This window comes from Bufo gargarizans, chromosome 5, assembly GCF_014858855.1.
Source record: "Bufo gargarizans isolate SCDJY-AF-19 chromosome 5, ASM1485885v1, whole genome shotgun sequence".
Classification (NCBI taxonomy): Eukaryota; Metazoa; Chordata; class Amphibia; order Anura; family Bufonidae; genus Bufo; species Bufo gargarizans.
The window spans coordinates 368,412,953-368,427,902 of record NC_058084.1 but is presented as its reverse complement, the minus strand read 5'-3'; the positions used below and the strand labels follow the sequence as shown (position 1 = coordinate 368,427,902).

The 14,950-nt window shown below is 42.3% G+C and overlaps 1 protein-coding gene across 9 annotated transcripts in view; it reads left to right on the top strand.

The window, feature by feature from the left end:
* The window catches only part of SLC4A7 (solute carrier family 4 member 7), a 160,161-nt gene that overhangs the window by 108,699 nt on the left and 36,512 nt on the right, over window positions 1–14,950 (top strand). For all 9 annotated transcript variants that reach the window (XM_044293050.1, XM_044293046.1, XM_044293048.1 and 6 more), the window contains 6 exons: window positions 2,293–2,380; window positions 2,515–2,661; window positions 3,676–3,779; window positions 8,565–8,739; window positions 12,058–12,191; window positions 13,222–13,467. In XM_044293050.1, coding sequence (XP_044148985.1) covers window positions 2,293–2,380; window positions 2,515–2,661; window positions 3,676–3,779; window positions 8,565–8,739; window positions 12,058–12,191; window positions 13,222–13,467 — 894 coding nt within the window. The remainder of the gene's footprint in view (window positions 1–2,292; window positions 2,381–2,514; window positions 2,662–3,675; window positions 3,780–8,564; window positions 8,740–12,057; window positions 12,192–13,221; window positions 13,468–14,950) is intronic.

Here is a 14,950-nt window from a genome sequence, read left to right as displayed (position 1 = left end):
AGTCTAGCTCTGTAGACTGGACCGCTCCCTAAATCAGTAGTCTAGCTCTGTAGACTGGACCGCTCCCTAAATCAGTAGTCTAGCTCTGTAGACTGGACCGCTCCCTAAATCAGTAGTATAACTCTGTAGTCTGCTCTGTGCCCTATATCCATTCCGTAGTCTAGCTCTGTAGTCTGGACTGCGCCCTATATCAGTAGTATAACTCTGTAGTCTGGTCTGCGCCCTATAATCGTTCCGTAGTCTAGCTCTAGTCTGGACCGCGCCCTATATCAGTAGTATAACTCTGTAGTCTGGTCTGCGCCCTATAATCGTTCTGTAGTCTAGCTCTAGTCTGGACCGCGCCCTATATCAGTAGTCTAGTTCTGTAGTCTGGACCGCCCCCTTATATCTGCTCTTTTTTTTTTTTGTTATATAGTTTCATGCCTTTTTCTCTGATGAGGAAAAACGTCCTTATAAATGTTTGGTGACAATATATGTGCAGAGCAGTTTGGATTCAGCCGATTGTTTTTGTGATCTTTACTATTTTACGTTTTACTCTGGGAAAGAAGCTGCTCTCTTCCTCTCCAGCGGCAAAGCAATCGATGTGATCTAAAATCAGTTGAGCATTTCACATTTCTATTATGTGCCTTCCCAGTCAAGTGGACCTTTATCAGCTGCTGTAATCCATAAATCAATTTTTCACAGCTTTTTATCCATGCAAAGTGTCCAGGCAATGAACTAATTAAATCAAAAGCAATTTGTGTTCTGCTCATATCCAGTGTTCAATAGACTAGACTGCCATTTGCTGCAGTTCTGCTGAGTAGCAGCATTTCTATCCCCCAGTTTGTTTAGTGAGAACACAGGCCTCTCTATACTTTACTTCTCATTCCTTTGTAGCTGATTGTTCATTAATAAACTTCCCACTGACACGGTTTTAAAAGGGTTGAGACATTATCCCCTGTTCACAGGATAGGGGATAACTAACTGATTGTGCGGGTCTGAAAGCTGGGACTCCCACCAATCCTGAGAACGGGGATCTGGTGGAGCGGCTGTTCTAGCATGCACCCTGCTTTATTCTTTATGGGACCGCCAGAAATATCCCAGCGATGTATGCGGCTATCTCCTCTGCAGGTTGAGCATGCGTCAGGGCACATGCTGAACCTGCCGCTCTCACGTCGGGGGACAGTTTTTTTTTTAAAATATATAATTTTGTATTTAATTAGTATGAAAATATAGATAATACATTCCCTTTAACAAGCATGCATTGCCTCTCAAACCCTCATTGCAAATGCAGTAAAGTCTCTTATGCAGCTGATTAATAGTGCATTACATATGAGAGAAGTATGAACAATCCTGCAAAGTTGGGAATAATTTTTTTCCCCTCTAAGATGAGGAAAATTTGTCTCTTCCTCATGAGGTTTTTTGCCTTTCGATCAACTTTGCAGTATAGTAGCTGGATGGATGCAAGTCTGTTTTCAGCCTTACAAACTATATACCGATGAGTCCTCTTGTCCTGACTACTTAGATATGGACATTGGTTGATGCAGTTGTACTCGCTAGCTCAGTTAAAGGGGTTTTCTGGGACTTATTAATTGATGATCTGTCCTTAGGCTGCCATTACACTGCCCGATGTACAGGCAATGTGATCGCTGATGGATGAGAACACTTCCATCGGCAGTCTAATTAGACAGGCCAATGCTCCCGCAGTCGTTCCTCCCTCATTTTCTTCTATAGATAATTGGCAGGACATCCCTGATTTATACAGATAAATGGGCTGCCGATAATCGGGCATCTTTCATCCTGATAAAAGATGACCATCAGCTGATATACGCGTAAGCACTTCTTCTTCATCTGTTGATTGGCTGCCCAATTATGAGCCATTTGTCGGGAACGAGCATTCCTGTGAACACTTGTTTGCAATAATTTGCTAATAATTGTGGGATCCAATAGGGGCCTTAGATCACGTCATCAATATCAGATTGCGGGGGGTCCAACTCCTGGCAACCCCAACGATCAGCTGTTTTCAGAACCTCTGGCAGTGGAGCTACATAGCTCCGTCCAATGGGTAGTAGCTGGGCCTGGTTATTGCAGCACTGCTTCCATGGGGGCAGCACTGCAGTAACCAGACACGGACACTACTAAGTCAACATGACCATGTAGTTTGGCGCTGAAGGTTCTAAAAACAATGTTGATGACCTATCCTAAGGACAGATCATGAATAAGTAACCCTTGACAAAACCCCTACTGTCACCTACTGCTGTTTGTGCTTGTTGACAAGTGGGCTGCTCTTTATCTATTCACTTTTCCTACCAGGTTCCTTTTTGTATTATTGGGTCCAACTGGAAAGGCAGCACAGTACCATGAAATAGGAAGATCCATTGCTACATTAATGACAGATGAGGTAAGCGAGCTTCACTCTTCACTTCACATACCTTTTAATAAGCTGGTAAAATCATGGCTGAATCTATAAAGTGACTTGTTGCCCGATCTGTTGGTTAAATGCATTTTATGCCAGATTGTTTACTTCTATTACAGATATTCCATGATGTAGCCTACAAGGCAAAAGATAGAAATGATCTTCTTGCAGGAGTAGATGAATTTTTAGACCAAGTAACAGTCCTACCTCCAGGAGAGTGGGATCCATCCATTCGTATTGAGCCACCAAAAAGTGTTCCATCTCAGGTGAGGTGCAAATATGGCATGTGCCCTAAAAATGCCGTAAAGAGTTTTATACCTGCCCCATTGGGTGAGATTTACCAGGCCTAGACATAAATTAGGTGCATCCTTCGGTAGTCTATACGCCTAAACCAAAATCTACAGTGGCTGTAGTGTAAATGAAAATAAATGTGCTGGGACTGCTGGCCCCACCCTCGCCATGCCCCCTTTTCAGAAAGTGGCGAGGGCAGCATACAGATGCCAATTGGCATAAATACAACTTTTTTTTTTTTGTCACCAGAAAGCTGGCACAGTAGCTAAATACGTGAAGCGCTATTCACCGGTGCATAGCGCCATGAGTACTGTGAAGATCTAAATGGATACCAGTTCTTGTATTTTTGATGGCCAAATTACCAGAAAGTTTGATAGGACCCCTTTTAACGCTAGTGTGAATAGCGCCTTCCTTGGTCAGAGCTTGGAATATGTTTATATGGCATTTTTTTTATGTTAACATACAGTATGTGAAGTAGTGAATTTCCCCTCCATTAAAAGGGTTTTCTGACATTTTTATACTGGTGACCTATCCTGAGGAACCCTGATCGGTGGGGGTCCGACACCCGGGACCTCCGCCCGTTAACTGTTATGAGAAGGCAGCAGTGCTCCTCACAGGTTACCAGGCACAGCAGAGTGGCTGTGCTTGGTATTGCGCTCAACCCCATTCACTAGGCCACGTGAACAATGAACGTAATGTCACTGGCCTAGGGAAAGAAGCAAGAAGGCTGCGGCACTCACAGGAGCGCCGCTACCTTCTCAAAAAGCTGATCAGTGGGGTTCCCGGATGTCGGACCCTTACCGATTAGATACTCATGACTAATCCTGAGGATAAGTCATTAGTATGAAAGTCTCGGAAAACCCTTTAAGACATTTAGTATGCAGAGAAATCCAGAACCTGGTGTGGTTGGTTTAGAGAATCTTTCTCTTGTAAATTCATTTTTCTATCCATCTTCATGTATTTGCTAAAATATTTCTCTGTACTGTCAGGAGAAGCGCAAGATCCCAACAATACCAAATGGTTCCACCCCAACAGGTGAGACGATAAAGGAGGAGCAGCATCATGCTGGCCCCGAGCTTCAGAGAACTGGAAGGTGTGTATCCGTGGCCTGCTTCTATTGACATTACTGTATGCTTTTAGTGTCAGGAGAAAGTACTTCAAGGATTTCTCAAATAAGTGCTGATTCACCGTCATCGCATGTGATCTGTGAATCTGAGCCTCTTTGATTGCTTGAAATCACCACAAGTCTTTTCTATTGCGGTAGTTACAAATGCTGTGTGTACAATCTAAATCTCCTAATAGTAAAATGATTAAATATTAATTAAAGGAAATTATAACTATTATAACAAAATTCAAACAGATCAACACACAATACACAGATATGTCTACATATATAAAATATACCTGACGTTAAAGGGACACCATCTGCCTTAGAAACCTAGATTAAAGGCAACAGACTTTTTTATTTTTTTATTTTTTGTGAAGTGATCTGACATCAAGGATAAAGTTTAGCGTAGAGTAGAAACTAGCATTGCCCTTTCATTATAGAGCAAATCCACATAATTAGTAGTCGCCCTAGTATTAGTCTTGGGGTGGGGTCTTCATTAGTGGTAACAATTGCTCTAAGCTCAAAATTGCACTAACTGCATTTGCGTGTAAACAGCAGGAGGGAGGAAAAGCTGTACAGTAGTTTTGCCCTTTTACATGGGCTGATGCATGACCAGTTATCAGGATTGAACCGAACATTACTGATAATTACCTGAGGTGATGGCTGCATTTAATAATTAACCCCTCTGTAAGAGGCTTAGTGATCACTACTGCGATCGCACCGGCCCTTTTACGGATTTGTTGTCTGGTGACAAACAGTGGTTTTATGTTAAGGTTTTACATGGGACCGTTATCGGGAACAAAGATTCATATGAAAGCTCATTCCCAATCATTGCCCTGATTCTTGGCCCATGCAAAAGGGTCTTTAGAGAGAACACATTTTTACAATGGTCTTTTCTACTACACCTTAAAGGGAATGTGTTATCAGAAATTTACTTATTGTTTAAATCCCATCTTATATTAAATGTATTTTTTTATAATATTTTTTCTTAATTTTTATTTTTTTAATCTATATTACAAAATATGTATATAATCTTGCAATTTTCACACTGGCCGCTAGGTCTAATAATAGGTCATGCAAAATCATCACAGGCAGAATTACAATGACAAGTAACACCTCTGCATAGATGACACAGCATATACTATTCACTATATGTGTTATCCCAGATTATCAGCTCAGTTTTGACCCCTGCACAGGTCACAGAGCATGCCTAGAAAACCCACCCATGGAAGTCAATGGGTTCAGCTCCTCTCCAATGTGTCTATGGCCCATGTAGCTGCTCCCAGGAGACGGGAAGTTTTCAAACTGTTTTAGAACTTACCACAAATTAACTTCTGCTTTTGCTGGCGATGGTGTAAGGGTCCATTGCAGCCTCTCCCAGTGCTCTGGTCTGCTTATTTAGACTTTTAGCTGGCCCGGTGTGTTATTCCTGCATCCAGGAGTCCTCCTCAATCCTGGGGGGTGTCCTAATACAGGCAGTCTGTCAGTACTGTACTGGTCTAGACTTTCTTTCCGGTACTTCTAGGCCAATCCACAATGAGCCCTATCCTAATCCTTGCCCCTACCCCCAGCACACATGGTGCATAAGAGACAGTTTAGGCTCACAGAGGAGAAAGATCCAGAACACAAGGACATTGATTATAGGGCAGGGACTATGTAAACTGATGCAGAGTCCGACAAGTGAGAGATGCTGACTAATACTCCAGCTACAACCAACCCATGCAGAGGCACTCAGTCACTTTATAAAGAGGGAAATGTGTCTGTCATCTACTGAAGACAGTAGTCTGAGCATTCTACAGTGTTCAGTCACTGAGCCATGGATGGGGAAGGGGCCTCTGCCCTGAGCTCAGATGCACACTGAGCTCTGGAGCCAGCTAGTGAAGAAAGACGCACCCACTTCCTTCAGTCCTTCAGGATTAACCTAGTAACAGTGAGTGGACAGCAAAACTGCTAGAAGGCAGATTTCAAAGGTGTTTATAGGGTGGAAAACACGAAAAATTTTAATCAAAGTGATTTACAGATTTGTTCAGGATCAACTAAAGTGATCTGTGAAAATAAACAGTTTGAAAGGAACATTTAAAGGGGTTCTCCGGGCTTTTAATATTGATGACCTATCCTGAGAATAGGTCATCAATATCAGATCGGCGGGGATCCAACACCAGGCACCCCCGCCGATCAGCTGTCTGAAGAGGAGGCGCGTGCCGTGCCAGTGCTGCCTCCTCTCCACTGTTTACCTTCTCACGATTAATTACACGCGAGCCGTCCTATTCATTTCAATGTGACGGATCGCTCCTATACAAGTTTATGGGAACGATCCATCCCATTGAAATTGAATGGGACGGTTAGGTGTAATTACACCTGCTCACCGGTGCAGAGGCAACGTCGAGAAGGTAAACGGTGAAGAGGAGGCAGTGCTGGAACGACGCGCGCCTTCTCTTCAAACAGCTGATCGGTGGGGGTGCCGTGTGTCGGACCCCCACCGATCTGATATTGATGACCTATCCTGAGGATAGGTCATCAATATTAAAAGCCCGGAGAACTTCTTTAACATATTTAAGCCTAGTGGTCAGTGTGAAAACTGCAGGATTAAATGCAGTGTTTTTAATAATATAGATGGTGACGTGGAAAAATAAAAAACACCAAAAAGTCAAAAAAATTAAAACTCAAAATGTGCATCAAGCAATAGGTAATTTTCTGACGATGCATCCTCTTTAATGTTCTAAGAGACAGCTATTATAATTCTGAAGCTGTAAGTTGGTGACTGCCCCTTTTAATCAGTGCAGTTCTGTATGATAGGCATATGATAGCAGAGTTGTTTTAATCCATTAACATATCTTTATTGCACACCCAAACACGGTGTATTCTGGGTAAGCTGCTGTATTAATGGGCACGGAAGTGGTGACAACCGGTGTATACACTGCTACCAGAACATTGTCTGAGACCTTAAGAACTATCCATAGTTTGCTGTATTGCTAGACCAGTGGCATCGGCTGTAAATTAAGTACAGGACACGAATTTGCCAATACATTTCTACAATTTGCACTTTTGCTCCAGAAAATATTCCACATAGTGAGCTGCCATATCTGTCGCACTCCACTCACTAGCATTGTACTGTACAGTGTACTTTAATGGTACATGCACACATCAGTGGAGTTTCTGTGGATTTTCTGTATAGTTTGTCATGCAGATTTCGCTTCGTGTCCACCAAAATCCACGTGTTGCTTGCGGATTTTGACTTGGATTTTCCCCACATCTCACCCTTTGCATTGTAAAGGTTGAAATCTGTACTGAAAATCTGCAGAAACTATTGACGCCCCGTGGATTTCACAATCCTAATCACATAGTGATAGAACATTTCTGCGCTGTGTAGATGAAAACGTATCCCCCATCCACAGGTTGGGTAAAAAATGTCTGACCACTGTTGTCCATGGGAATGGAGTTCTTTGGTACCTACGTACGAATGGAGCAGTGGATGAGCATGCACACTGCTACTCTATTCAAATGCTAAGGGGGCGCTGAAGAGCAGTGTACAGTGCTCGTCCCATAGGGACGAATGGAGTGGTAGTGCGCATTGTTCAACCATTGCTCCATTCATATATGGTTTCACAGGACACCCCAGTTTTATTGATGGTGACAGTCCCAGTGGTCACACTTCCACCGATCAGACATCTTCTCACCTATCCTGTGGATAGAGATAAGTTCAAATCTTGGGATGTCCTCGTTAAGATGAGAAAAAATATTAAAGAATTTAATATTTCATGGTTTGACATTTTATAGCATTCCTTATTATAATCTCACATAATTATGGTTTTGATGCTTTTTGTTAACTTTTATGGTACTCATTTGCATTTATGCCTATTGTATGATATTGTATAATGATTTCATGTTGCATATATTTTCCTTTTTGCAGTCAGTATAGTAAATTGTGGGAATACAGTGGCTTTTGCCCATTTTAAATACAGTGACATCCGAAAAATGATAAACTAATGGTTTTAGTTGAGGAAAGCAAGCAAGACTTCTGGAGATGTATACTCATGTTAAAGATTACCTTGTCGACCCCCATAGGAGAACTGATATCCTAAAGAGGGTTGACAACCATGAACAAGGGTTATGATGACTGGAACTTCGCTCAGGTTATACTCTCTTCTTGCTCCTCACACGGTAATATTGAAGGCTTCCTTCTCTTGTTAAGGAAGCATTGCGCTGGTTAGATGGTAGTCGGCAGACATGAAATTCAAAATCTGTAACTCACAAGATTGAGTATCTCCTGAATAGGAGTTGTCTATGAAGACTGACCCTCCTATTCCTACTTGGGCTTCAGAATATAATTGGTTTTCCAGGACTTCCTTAGGATAGGTCATCAATAGTACATCGGCAGTGGTCCGATTCCCAGCATTAGCTGTTTTCACGAGCTGCGGCACCAGAACTACGCATCTCCATATGCTTTCTATTGGAAAGGCCTGGCTACTGCAGTACTCCCCATTCAAGTGAATGGTGGCAGCACTGCCGTAACCAACCTTGGCCACTACACAGTGTACAGAGATGTGTAGTTCCAGCGCCACAACTCGTGAAAACGGCTAATGCTAGTTGGACCACTGCTGATGTGATATTCATGACCTATCCTAAGAACTCGAGTCCTCAGAAAAACTCTCTAATCTCCTTCATATGGGTAGACATCTCCTGTGTTAGAAAGGAAAGCAGAACAGTAACTAAGCAAGTAGTTAGACTCCTGCAGTGTACAGTTTGACAAGTTTCATCTCACCTATTTAGGGTTTTTGGTGGTTTGATGCTTGACATCAAAAGGAAAGCACCTTTTTTCTTGAGTGACTTCAAGGATGCATTAAGCCTGCAGTGCCTGGCCTCCGTTCTTTTCCTATACTGTGCCTGTATGTCTCCTGTAATCACTTTTGGAGGTCTTCTGGGAGAAGCCACACAAAACAGAATAGTGAGTACAAAAGAAAGATTGGTAGTGCCCAGGCTTTTATTAGACCTTCTCAGGAAGGTGTCCTTGTGCATTTGTCTCATGTGTTCATGCTTGATCCAAAGAGTCTACCCCACAGTATTTGACCTTCCCCCTGCTCACAGCCCTGACAAAGTTTGGGGGAGACCAAGTCAACAGAAGATGCAAGGTTTAAGGTAAAACAGTTTTTTGTCCCTGACGTCAGAAAGTCCATAAGCAAGAAATGGGGCCCCAACGATCTGCAGAGAGTACTACACCAGGCAAAGTGTTTATTGGTATATTTCTTTACAACCAGGTCTTGTCTTTCATTTGGATTGTCATTTCTGTTCTAACAAGCTAACTTGCGCAGGTATTTTCCTCCACACAGCTTTCTGTTTCAGGTATAAGTTGTCTAGACACAGTTGACGTTTCAGTATCGCACGACCATAATAGTGCCACATTTTAGCCTCTGTATTACATCTGCAGCCCCGACATGGCAGAAATAAGGATAATATATTTTGGCAATATTATGGTCTTGTGAAACCAGCATTTCCACAAAAAAAAAAAAAAAGCTAAGGGTACTTTCACACTAGCGTTTTTCTTTTCCGGTCTATGCATGCACAGATTTTTAAAAATGCCAAAAAATAAATAAATACCGGATCAGTTTTTCTGAATGACACCAGAGAGACGGATCCGGTATTTCAATGCATTTGTCAGGCGGATCCGTCTGACAAATGCCATTCGTTTGCGTCAGGATTGCCGGTTTTGGCAGGCAGTTTCGGCGATGGAATCCTCTGCCAGAAGTGTGAAAGTACCCTAAAATGACAAATTCAATTACATATAGCCTTTCCAGGAATATCCTCCTCCTAATCTGGCATCAGGTGTGCAGAGATGCAGCTGCAGTTGGTGTGCAAAGGTGGAGGGATGTCTCTTCTCCCTGAACGCCCAGTGTGCCTTTGCTTCTCTCCACACCCAATTTTAGACTGGGCTGGAGAGTTTATCTGGACAACCCTTTTAAAGGGAGTCTGCCCGGAGATTCACTGTTAAGATTCACCAGGGAATGTGCCTTGTAGATCAGATGATTGTAATGATACCTTTCATCTACCAAACCGATTCTGGATAAAAAGTATCTTTAATTGTCATTAACTTTTACAAAGACAGGTGCACTCTGCAGTCTTACTAAAGCATCATACTGATGTAAAATTGAGAGATTAGCCAACATATCCTACTATGGAGGACATGTCTGAGTCCGAGCACCGCACCAAGGTTTCTCAAGTAGCTCTGGTCTCCCCCCATATATATTTAATCATCCTTGACCTCCTGCTTCCTCTGCCAGGTCCTCCCTATTCTTGATTGACAGGGCCATGTTCATGAAAAGTGGAGGAAAAGGAGGGGCTTACAGAAGAAGCAGGAGTGGAAGAGTGCACAGAGTAGTTTGGGCCCGCCCCCCTGCATTTAACTTCTAATTTGCATATGGATTTGATACTTTTTCTCCAGAGTGAAGCAATGGATCGCTAAGAAAAATGTATCGTTACATTCAGCTGAGCTAGTCCGAGAAGACATGGGGCCTGGTGAACTGTGAATTTCTTGGTCACCGATTCACTTTTGAGTTTGTTACATTTTTATCAGAGGTTTTTTTATTTGTAGCTGTTTTTCTCATCCGTTTCCCTAAAGTAATAACGGGCTGGGATTACATCTCTCTTTTGGGTTGTCACCAAGCTTTCTATAGCCTACATTATGTCTAGAATGGCTGATCTGACTAGGCCTCCATGTCTATATCTTGCGGCATAAAACTAGGCACATTTCTAATGTCTTGGTGACTCCTTCTTCGAGCGGTATTGGCAGCCATTCGTCACTATCAGTTTTAGAGACCCGGGAACAAACTGATATAACTAAGAGAGGACTGAATAGATATTTAATGCTTCCATCATACTGTTATTTTTTTTATTTTTTTATTTTTTTTAAGGTGGAAATGCTCTTTACTTGTTAACAATGAGAATGGCAGCTTACTGCATCACTATACACTGTGATGTGATAGACACCTTACATGCAATGAGTTCACAAACGGTTAGTGAGCACTTCTCCTTTTCCGAGAGAGTCCATCCCACCTCACAGGTGTGGCATATCAAGGTGCTGATTAGACAGCATGAATATTGCACAGGTGTGCCTTAGACTGCCCACAATAAAAGACCACTCTGAAATGTGCAGTTTGATCACACAGCAAAATGCCACAGATGTTGCAACATTTGAGGGAGCGTGCAATTGGCATGCTGACTGCAGGAATGTCTACCAGAGCTGTTGCCCGTGCAATGAATGTTCATTTCTCTACCATAAGCCGTCTCGAAAGGCGTTTCAGAGAATTTGGCAGTACGTCAAACCGGCCTCACAACCACAGACCACGTGTAACCACACCAGCCCAGGACCTCCACATCCAGCATGTTCACCTCCATGATCGTCTGAGACCAGCCACCCGGACAGCTGCAGTAACAATCAGTTTGCATAACCAAAGAACTTCTCCACAAACTGTCAGAAACCGTCTCAGGGAAGCTCATCTGCATGCTGGTCATCCTCATCGGGGTCTGGACCTGACTGCAGTTCGTCGTTGTACCCGACTTGAGTGGGCAAATGCTCACATTCGATGGCGTCTGGCACATTGGAGAGAGGCGTTCTGTTCACGGATGAGTCCCGGTTTTCACTGTTCAGGGCAGATGGCAGACAGCGTGTATGGCGTTGTGTGGGTGAGCAGTTTGCTGACGTCAACGTTGTGGATCGAGTGGCCCATGGTGGCGGTGGTGTTATGGTATGGGCAGGCGTATGTTATGGACAACGAACACAGGTGCATTTTATTGATGGCATTTTGAATTCAGAGAGCTACCGTGATGAGATCCTGAGGCCCATTGTTGTGCCATTCATCCACGACCATCACCTCACGTTTCAGGGTGGCCTTTTATTGTGGGCAGTCTAAGGCACACCTGTGTAATATTCATGCTGTCTAATCTGCACCTTGATATGCCACACCTGTGAGGTGGGATGGATTATCTCAGCAAAGGAGAAGTGCTCCCTAACACAGATTTAGACAGATTTGTGAATAGTATTTGAGAGTAATGGGTCTTTTGTGTATGTAGAAAATGTTTCAGATCTTTGAGTTCAGCTCATGCAAAATGGGAGCAAAACCAAAAGTGTTGCATTTATATTTTGTTAAGTGTGTGATAGCTGTTCCAATTGCATGTTTTTCATTATATATTTTTTATTTTACTTTAGATTGTTTGCTCCCATTATATGTCTGGCTTTTACAAAACATCATTATTTTTTTTTTTTTATCAGAGTGCAATAGAGTCTCTTTTTGGAGCATCATTAACAGGCATTGCCTATTCTCTCTTTGCTGGACAACCTCTCACGATATTGGGAAGCACAGGACCTGTCCTGGTGTTTGAGAAGATACTGTTCAAATTCTGCAGGTGCGTATGATTCTGCATCGTTGCGGTATTGTTTACAAACCAGTTTCACTACCTTTTCTTCGTTGTTGCTTAAAGCTGTGCAGAAAAACTTTGAATACAGGTTTACAGGGGGGAAAAAAAAAAATATATATATATATTTATTTATTTTTTTTATGAAAATTATGATGCTGCATCACATTTGACATGCACACAAGCTTCTACAAATTAGATCCTCTTGCTTGTTGATGAGAGAGAAAAAAAATCCTAAAGATGAACAGATTAAAATCTAGATAGAACATTTTTATCATATACATAAAAATGGAATGAAGGTCTCATGCACACTACCGTATTACAGCTAAGTATACGTCCCTAAGGGGGTCTACTGTAGCAGATGGATTCCCCTGGTCTGCACTGGTGCAGATTAACCTCTCTATTTCTGTTTGATTCTATATAATTTTAGAGTTTAGTTTTTTTGGTAGTTTTTTTTTTCAACCTCTAAAAACTTAAAAAAATAAAAAAATACTGTTTTAAATAATTAGATTTTAAGGAACAAAGTTTTACCACTTGCATGAAAGACAAATTAAAAGTAAACTGCCCTGCAGAAAGAGCAATGCTTTAAACAAGGGCATATATGAGATGACCACATTTGCTGTCATTCATCAGCGCTCTTTTATTCAGTATTACAAATGTGCTCTAATATAGTTACATGACAGCCCTGATAGTATAAAAATTCATACTAAGAAATAATACAGGATATGCCCAAAAATCCCCATTGTGAGCTATTCTTGGGACAGGCTGACCGCTGGATTTGCATCGAGCATGTCCACAAATGCTTAAGAACCCATTCCAACAATCCTTTAAATAACCACAAAGCCTAAAAACAATATCCAATGCCTCCTTCTGCAAAGGCTGGCATGATCAGCAAGCACCACCCTAGGCCTTGTAGCCGATGAACATGACATCACATGACTTGGGCTAAGCTGCGAGAAGGATATGTGCTGCCCTGGGATATGGCTGCTTTCTGATATTGTTCGATTTCTCTTTTTCCTAGGGATTATGACCTGTCCTATCTGTCGCTGCGCACCAGCATTGGTCTATGGACAGCCTTCTTATGTTTATTGCTGGTGGCCACGGACGCAAGTAGTCTAGTCTGCTACATCACACGGTTTACAGAAGAAGCATTTGCTGCTCTTATTTGTATTATATTTATTTATGAAGCATTGGAGAAACTGTACGATTTGGGAGAAAAATACGCTTTCAATATGCACAATGATATTGAGTTGCTGACACAATACTCGTAAGTATTTCATCTTCTAAGAAGCCTCTTGTGATCATGCAAGAAGCTTTTTCCCCGTTCCTTACATACATATGTGATGTCCTACACATTCTTGTGCTTTTAGTGTGCCCAGTGCCTCGAGGCACATAAGTCATGGTGGATGTAATGTGTGGCCAGGAAAAATGGAGCACGCCCAACCTCAGGATTTCCTTTATAATTTCAGTCATGCACGTGTACAGGCTTGGATGCACCCACCTTCATATTAGAACGGATCGCTGCTAATGGAATAAATAACATTTTTTTTTTTCTTTGTAACACGAATGCTGCCTTTTTTTCCAATGTTCTAGTTATTGAAGGAGTCTGCTTGGATCAGGCACCCTGTTGGGGCGTGCACCAAACCTCTCTGGATTTGGACAAGTGTATTATTTTTCTATTTTTATGCTGGGACCTGTGCCTCGTCATAAATTGCATTCTTCTTCTGGCAGCTCATGTCCCATTAAGGCCAGCGCACCAGACGCCGGTCTTGAGGAATCGGGGCCTATACGTTTAGTAGCGGTGGTACAGGGTGTAGCAGAGTTGTCCAATTTATGTGCTTAGTCAGGCCACCACCCATCTAATATTTCTGACCTGTTTTAAAGAGAGGCGATCAGATCCAAAACAATGGGTAAACCATTCGAGGTCCTAGTAACATACTGGTTGTTAAAGGAAAGCTAATGTAAACCAAAGTTTCAGACTGACCAGCTCTAGAAAACGGTAATTATTTTTTATTTTAAAGCGCCACTACTTCCTGGGTATTGAAGATGTGAACAAATCCAATACACTTCAACTGAGTTGGAGACGGGCAGAGGGCCCTGCACCCGAGGGCCCTGCACCCGAGGGCTTCCAATCTAAAGGACTATCATTGAATTTGTATGAACTAGGGCTGCAGCTAACGATTATTTGAATAATCGATTAGTTGTCGATAATTTCATTGATTAATCAGGAAAAAAAAATGACAAAAAAGGGGTTTATATGATTTTACTTGAAAAATTATGTTCAAAGGCCATATTAAAACAAATTGTGAATGACACTGTTTTGGGGGATCTGTGTAGGACACTGTTTTGGGGGATCTGTGTAGGACACTGTTTTGGGGGATCTGTGTAGGACACTGTTTTGGGGGATCTGTGTAGGACACTGTTTTGGGGGATCTGTGTAGGACACTGTTTTGGGGGATCTGTGTAGGACACTGTTTTGGGGGATCTGTGGAGGACACTGTTTTGGGGGATCTGTGGAGGACACTGGTTTGAGGGATCTGTGGATGGCACTATTATGGGGGAGATCTGTGGATGGCATTATTATGGGGGATCTGTGGATGGATCTATGAACACTAATCCTATAATGCCATAGATTGCTTGGAAATTCTCCTTTGGTAGGGTTCACACAGTGCAGTGCCTACAAGAACCAGGAGTCTTTTCATTACCTTTTTTTTTTTCATTTCAGGTCCCATTCCTGGCTTTGGCTAATA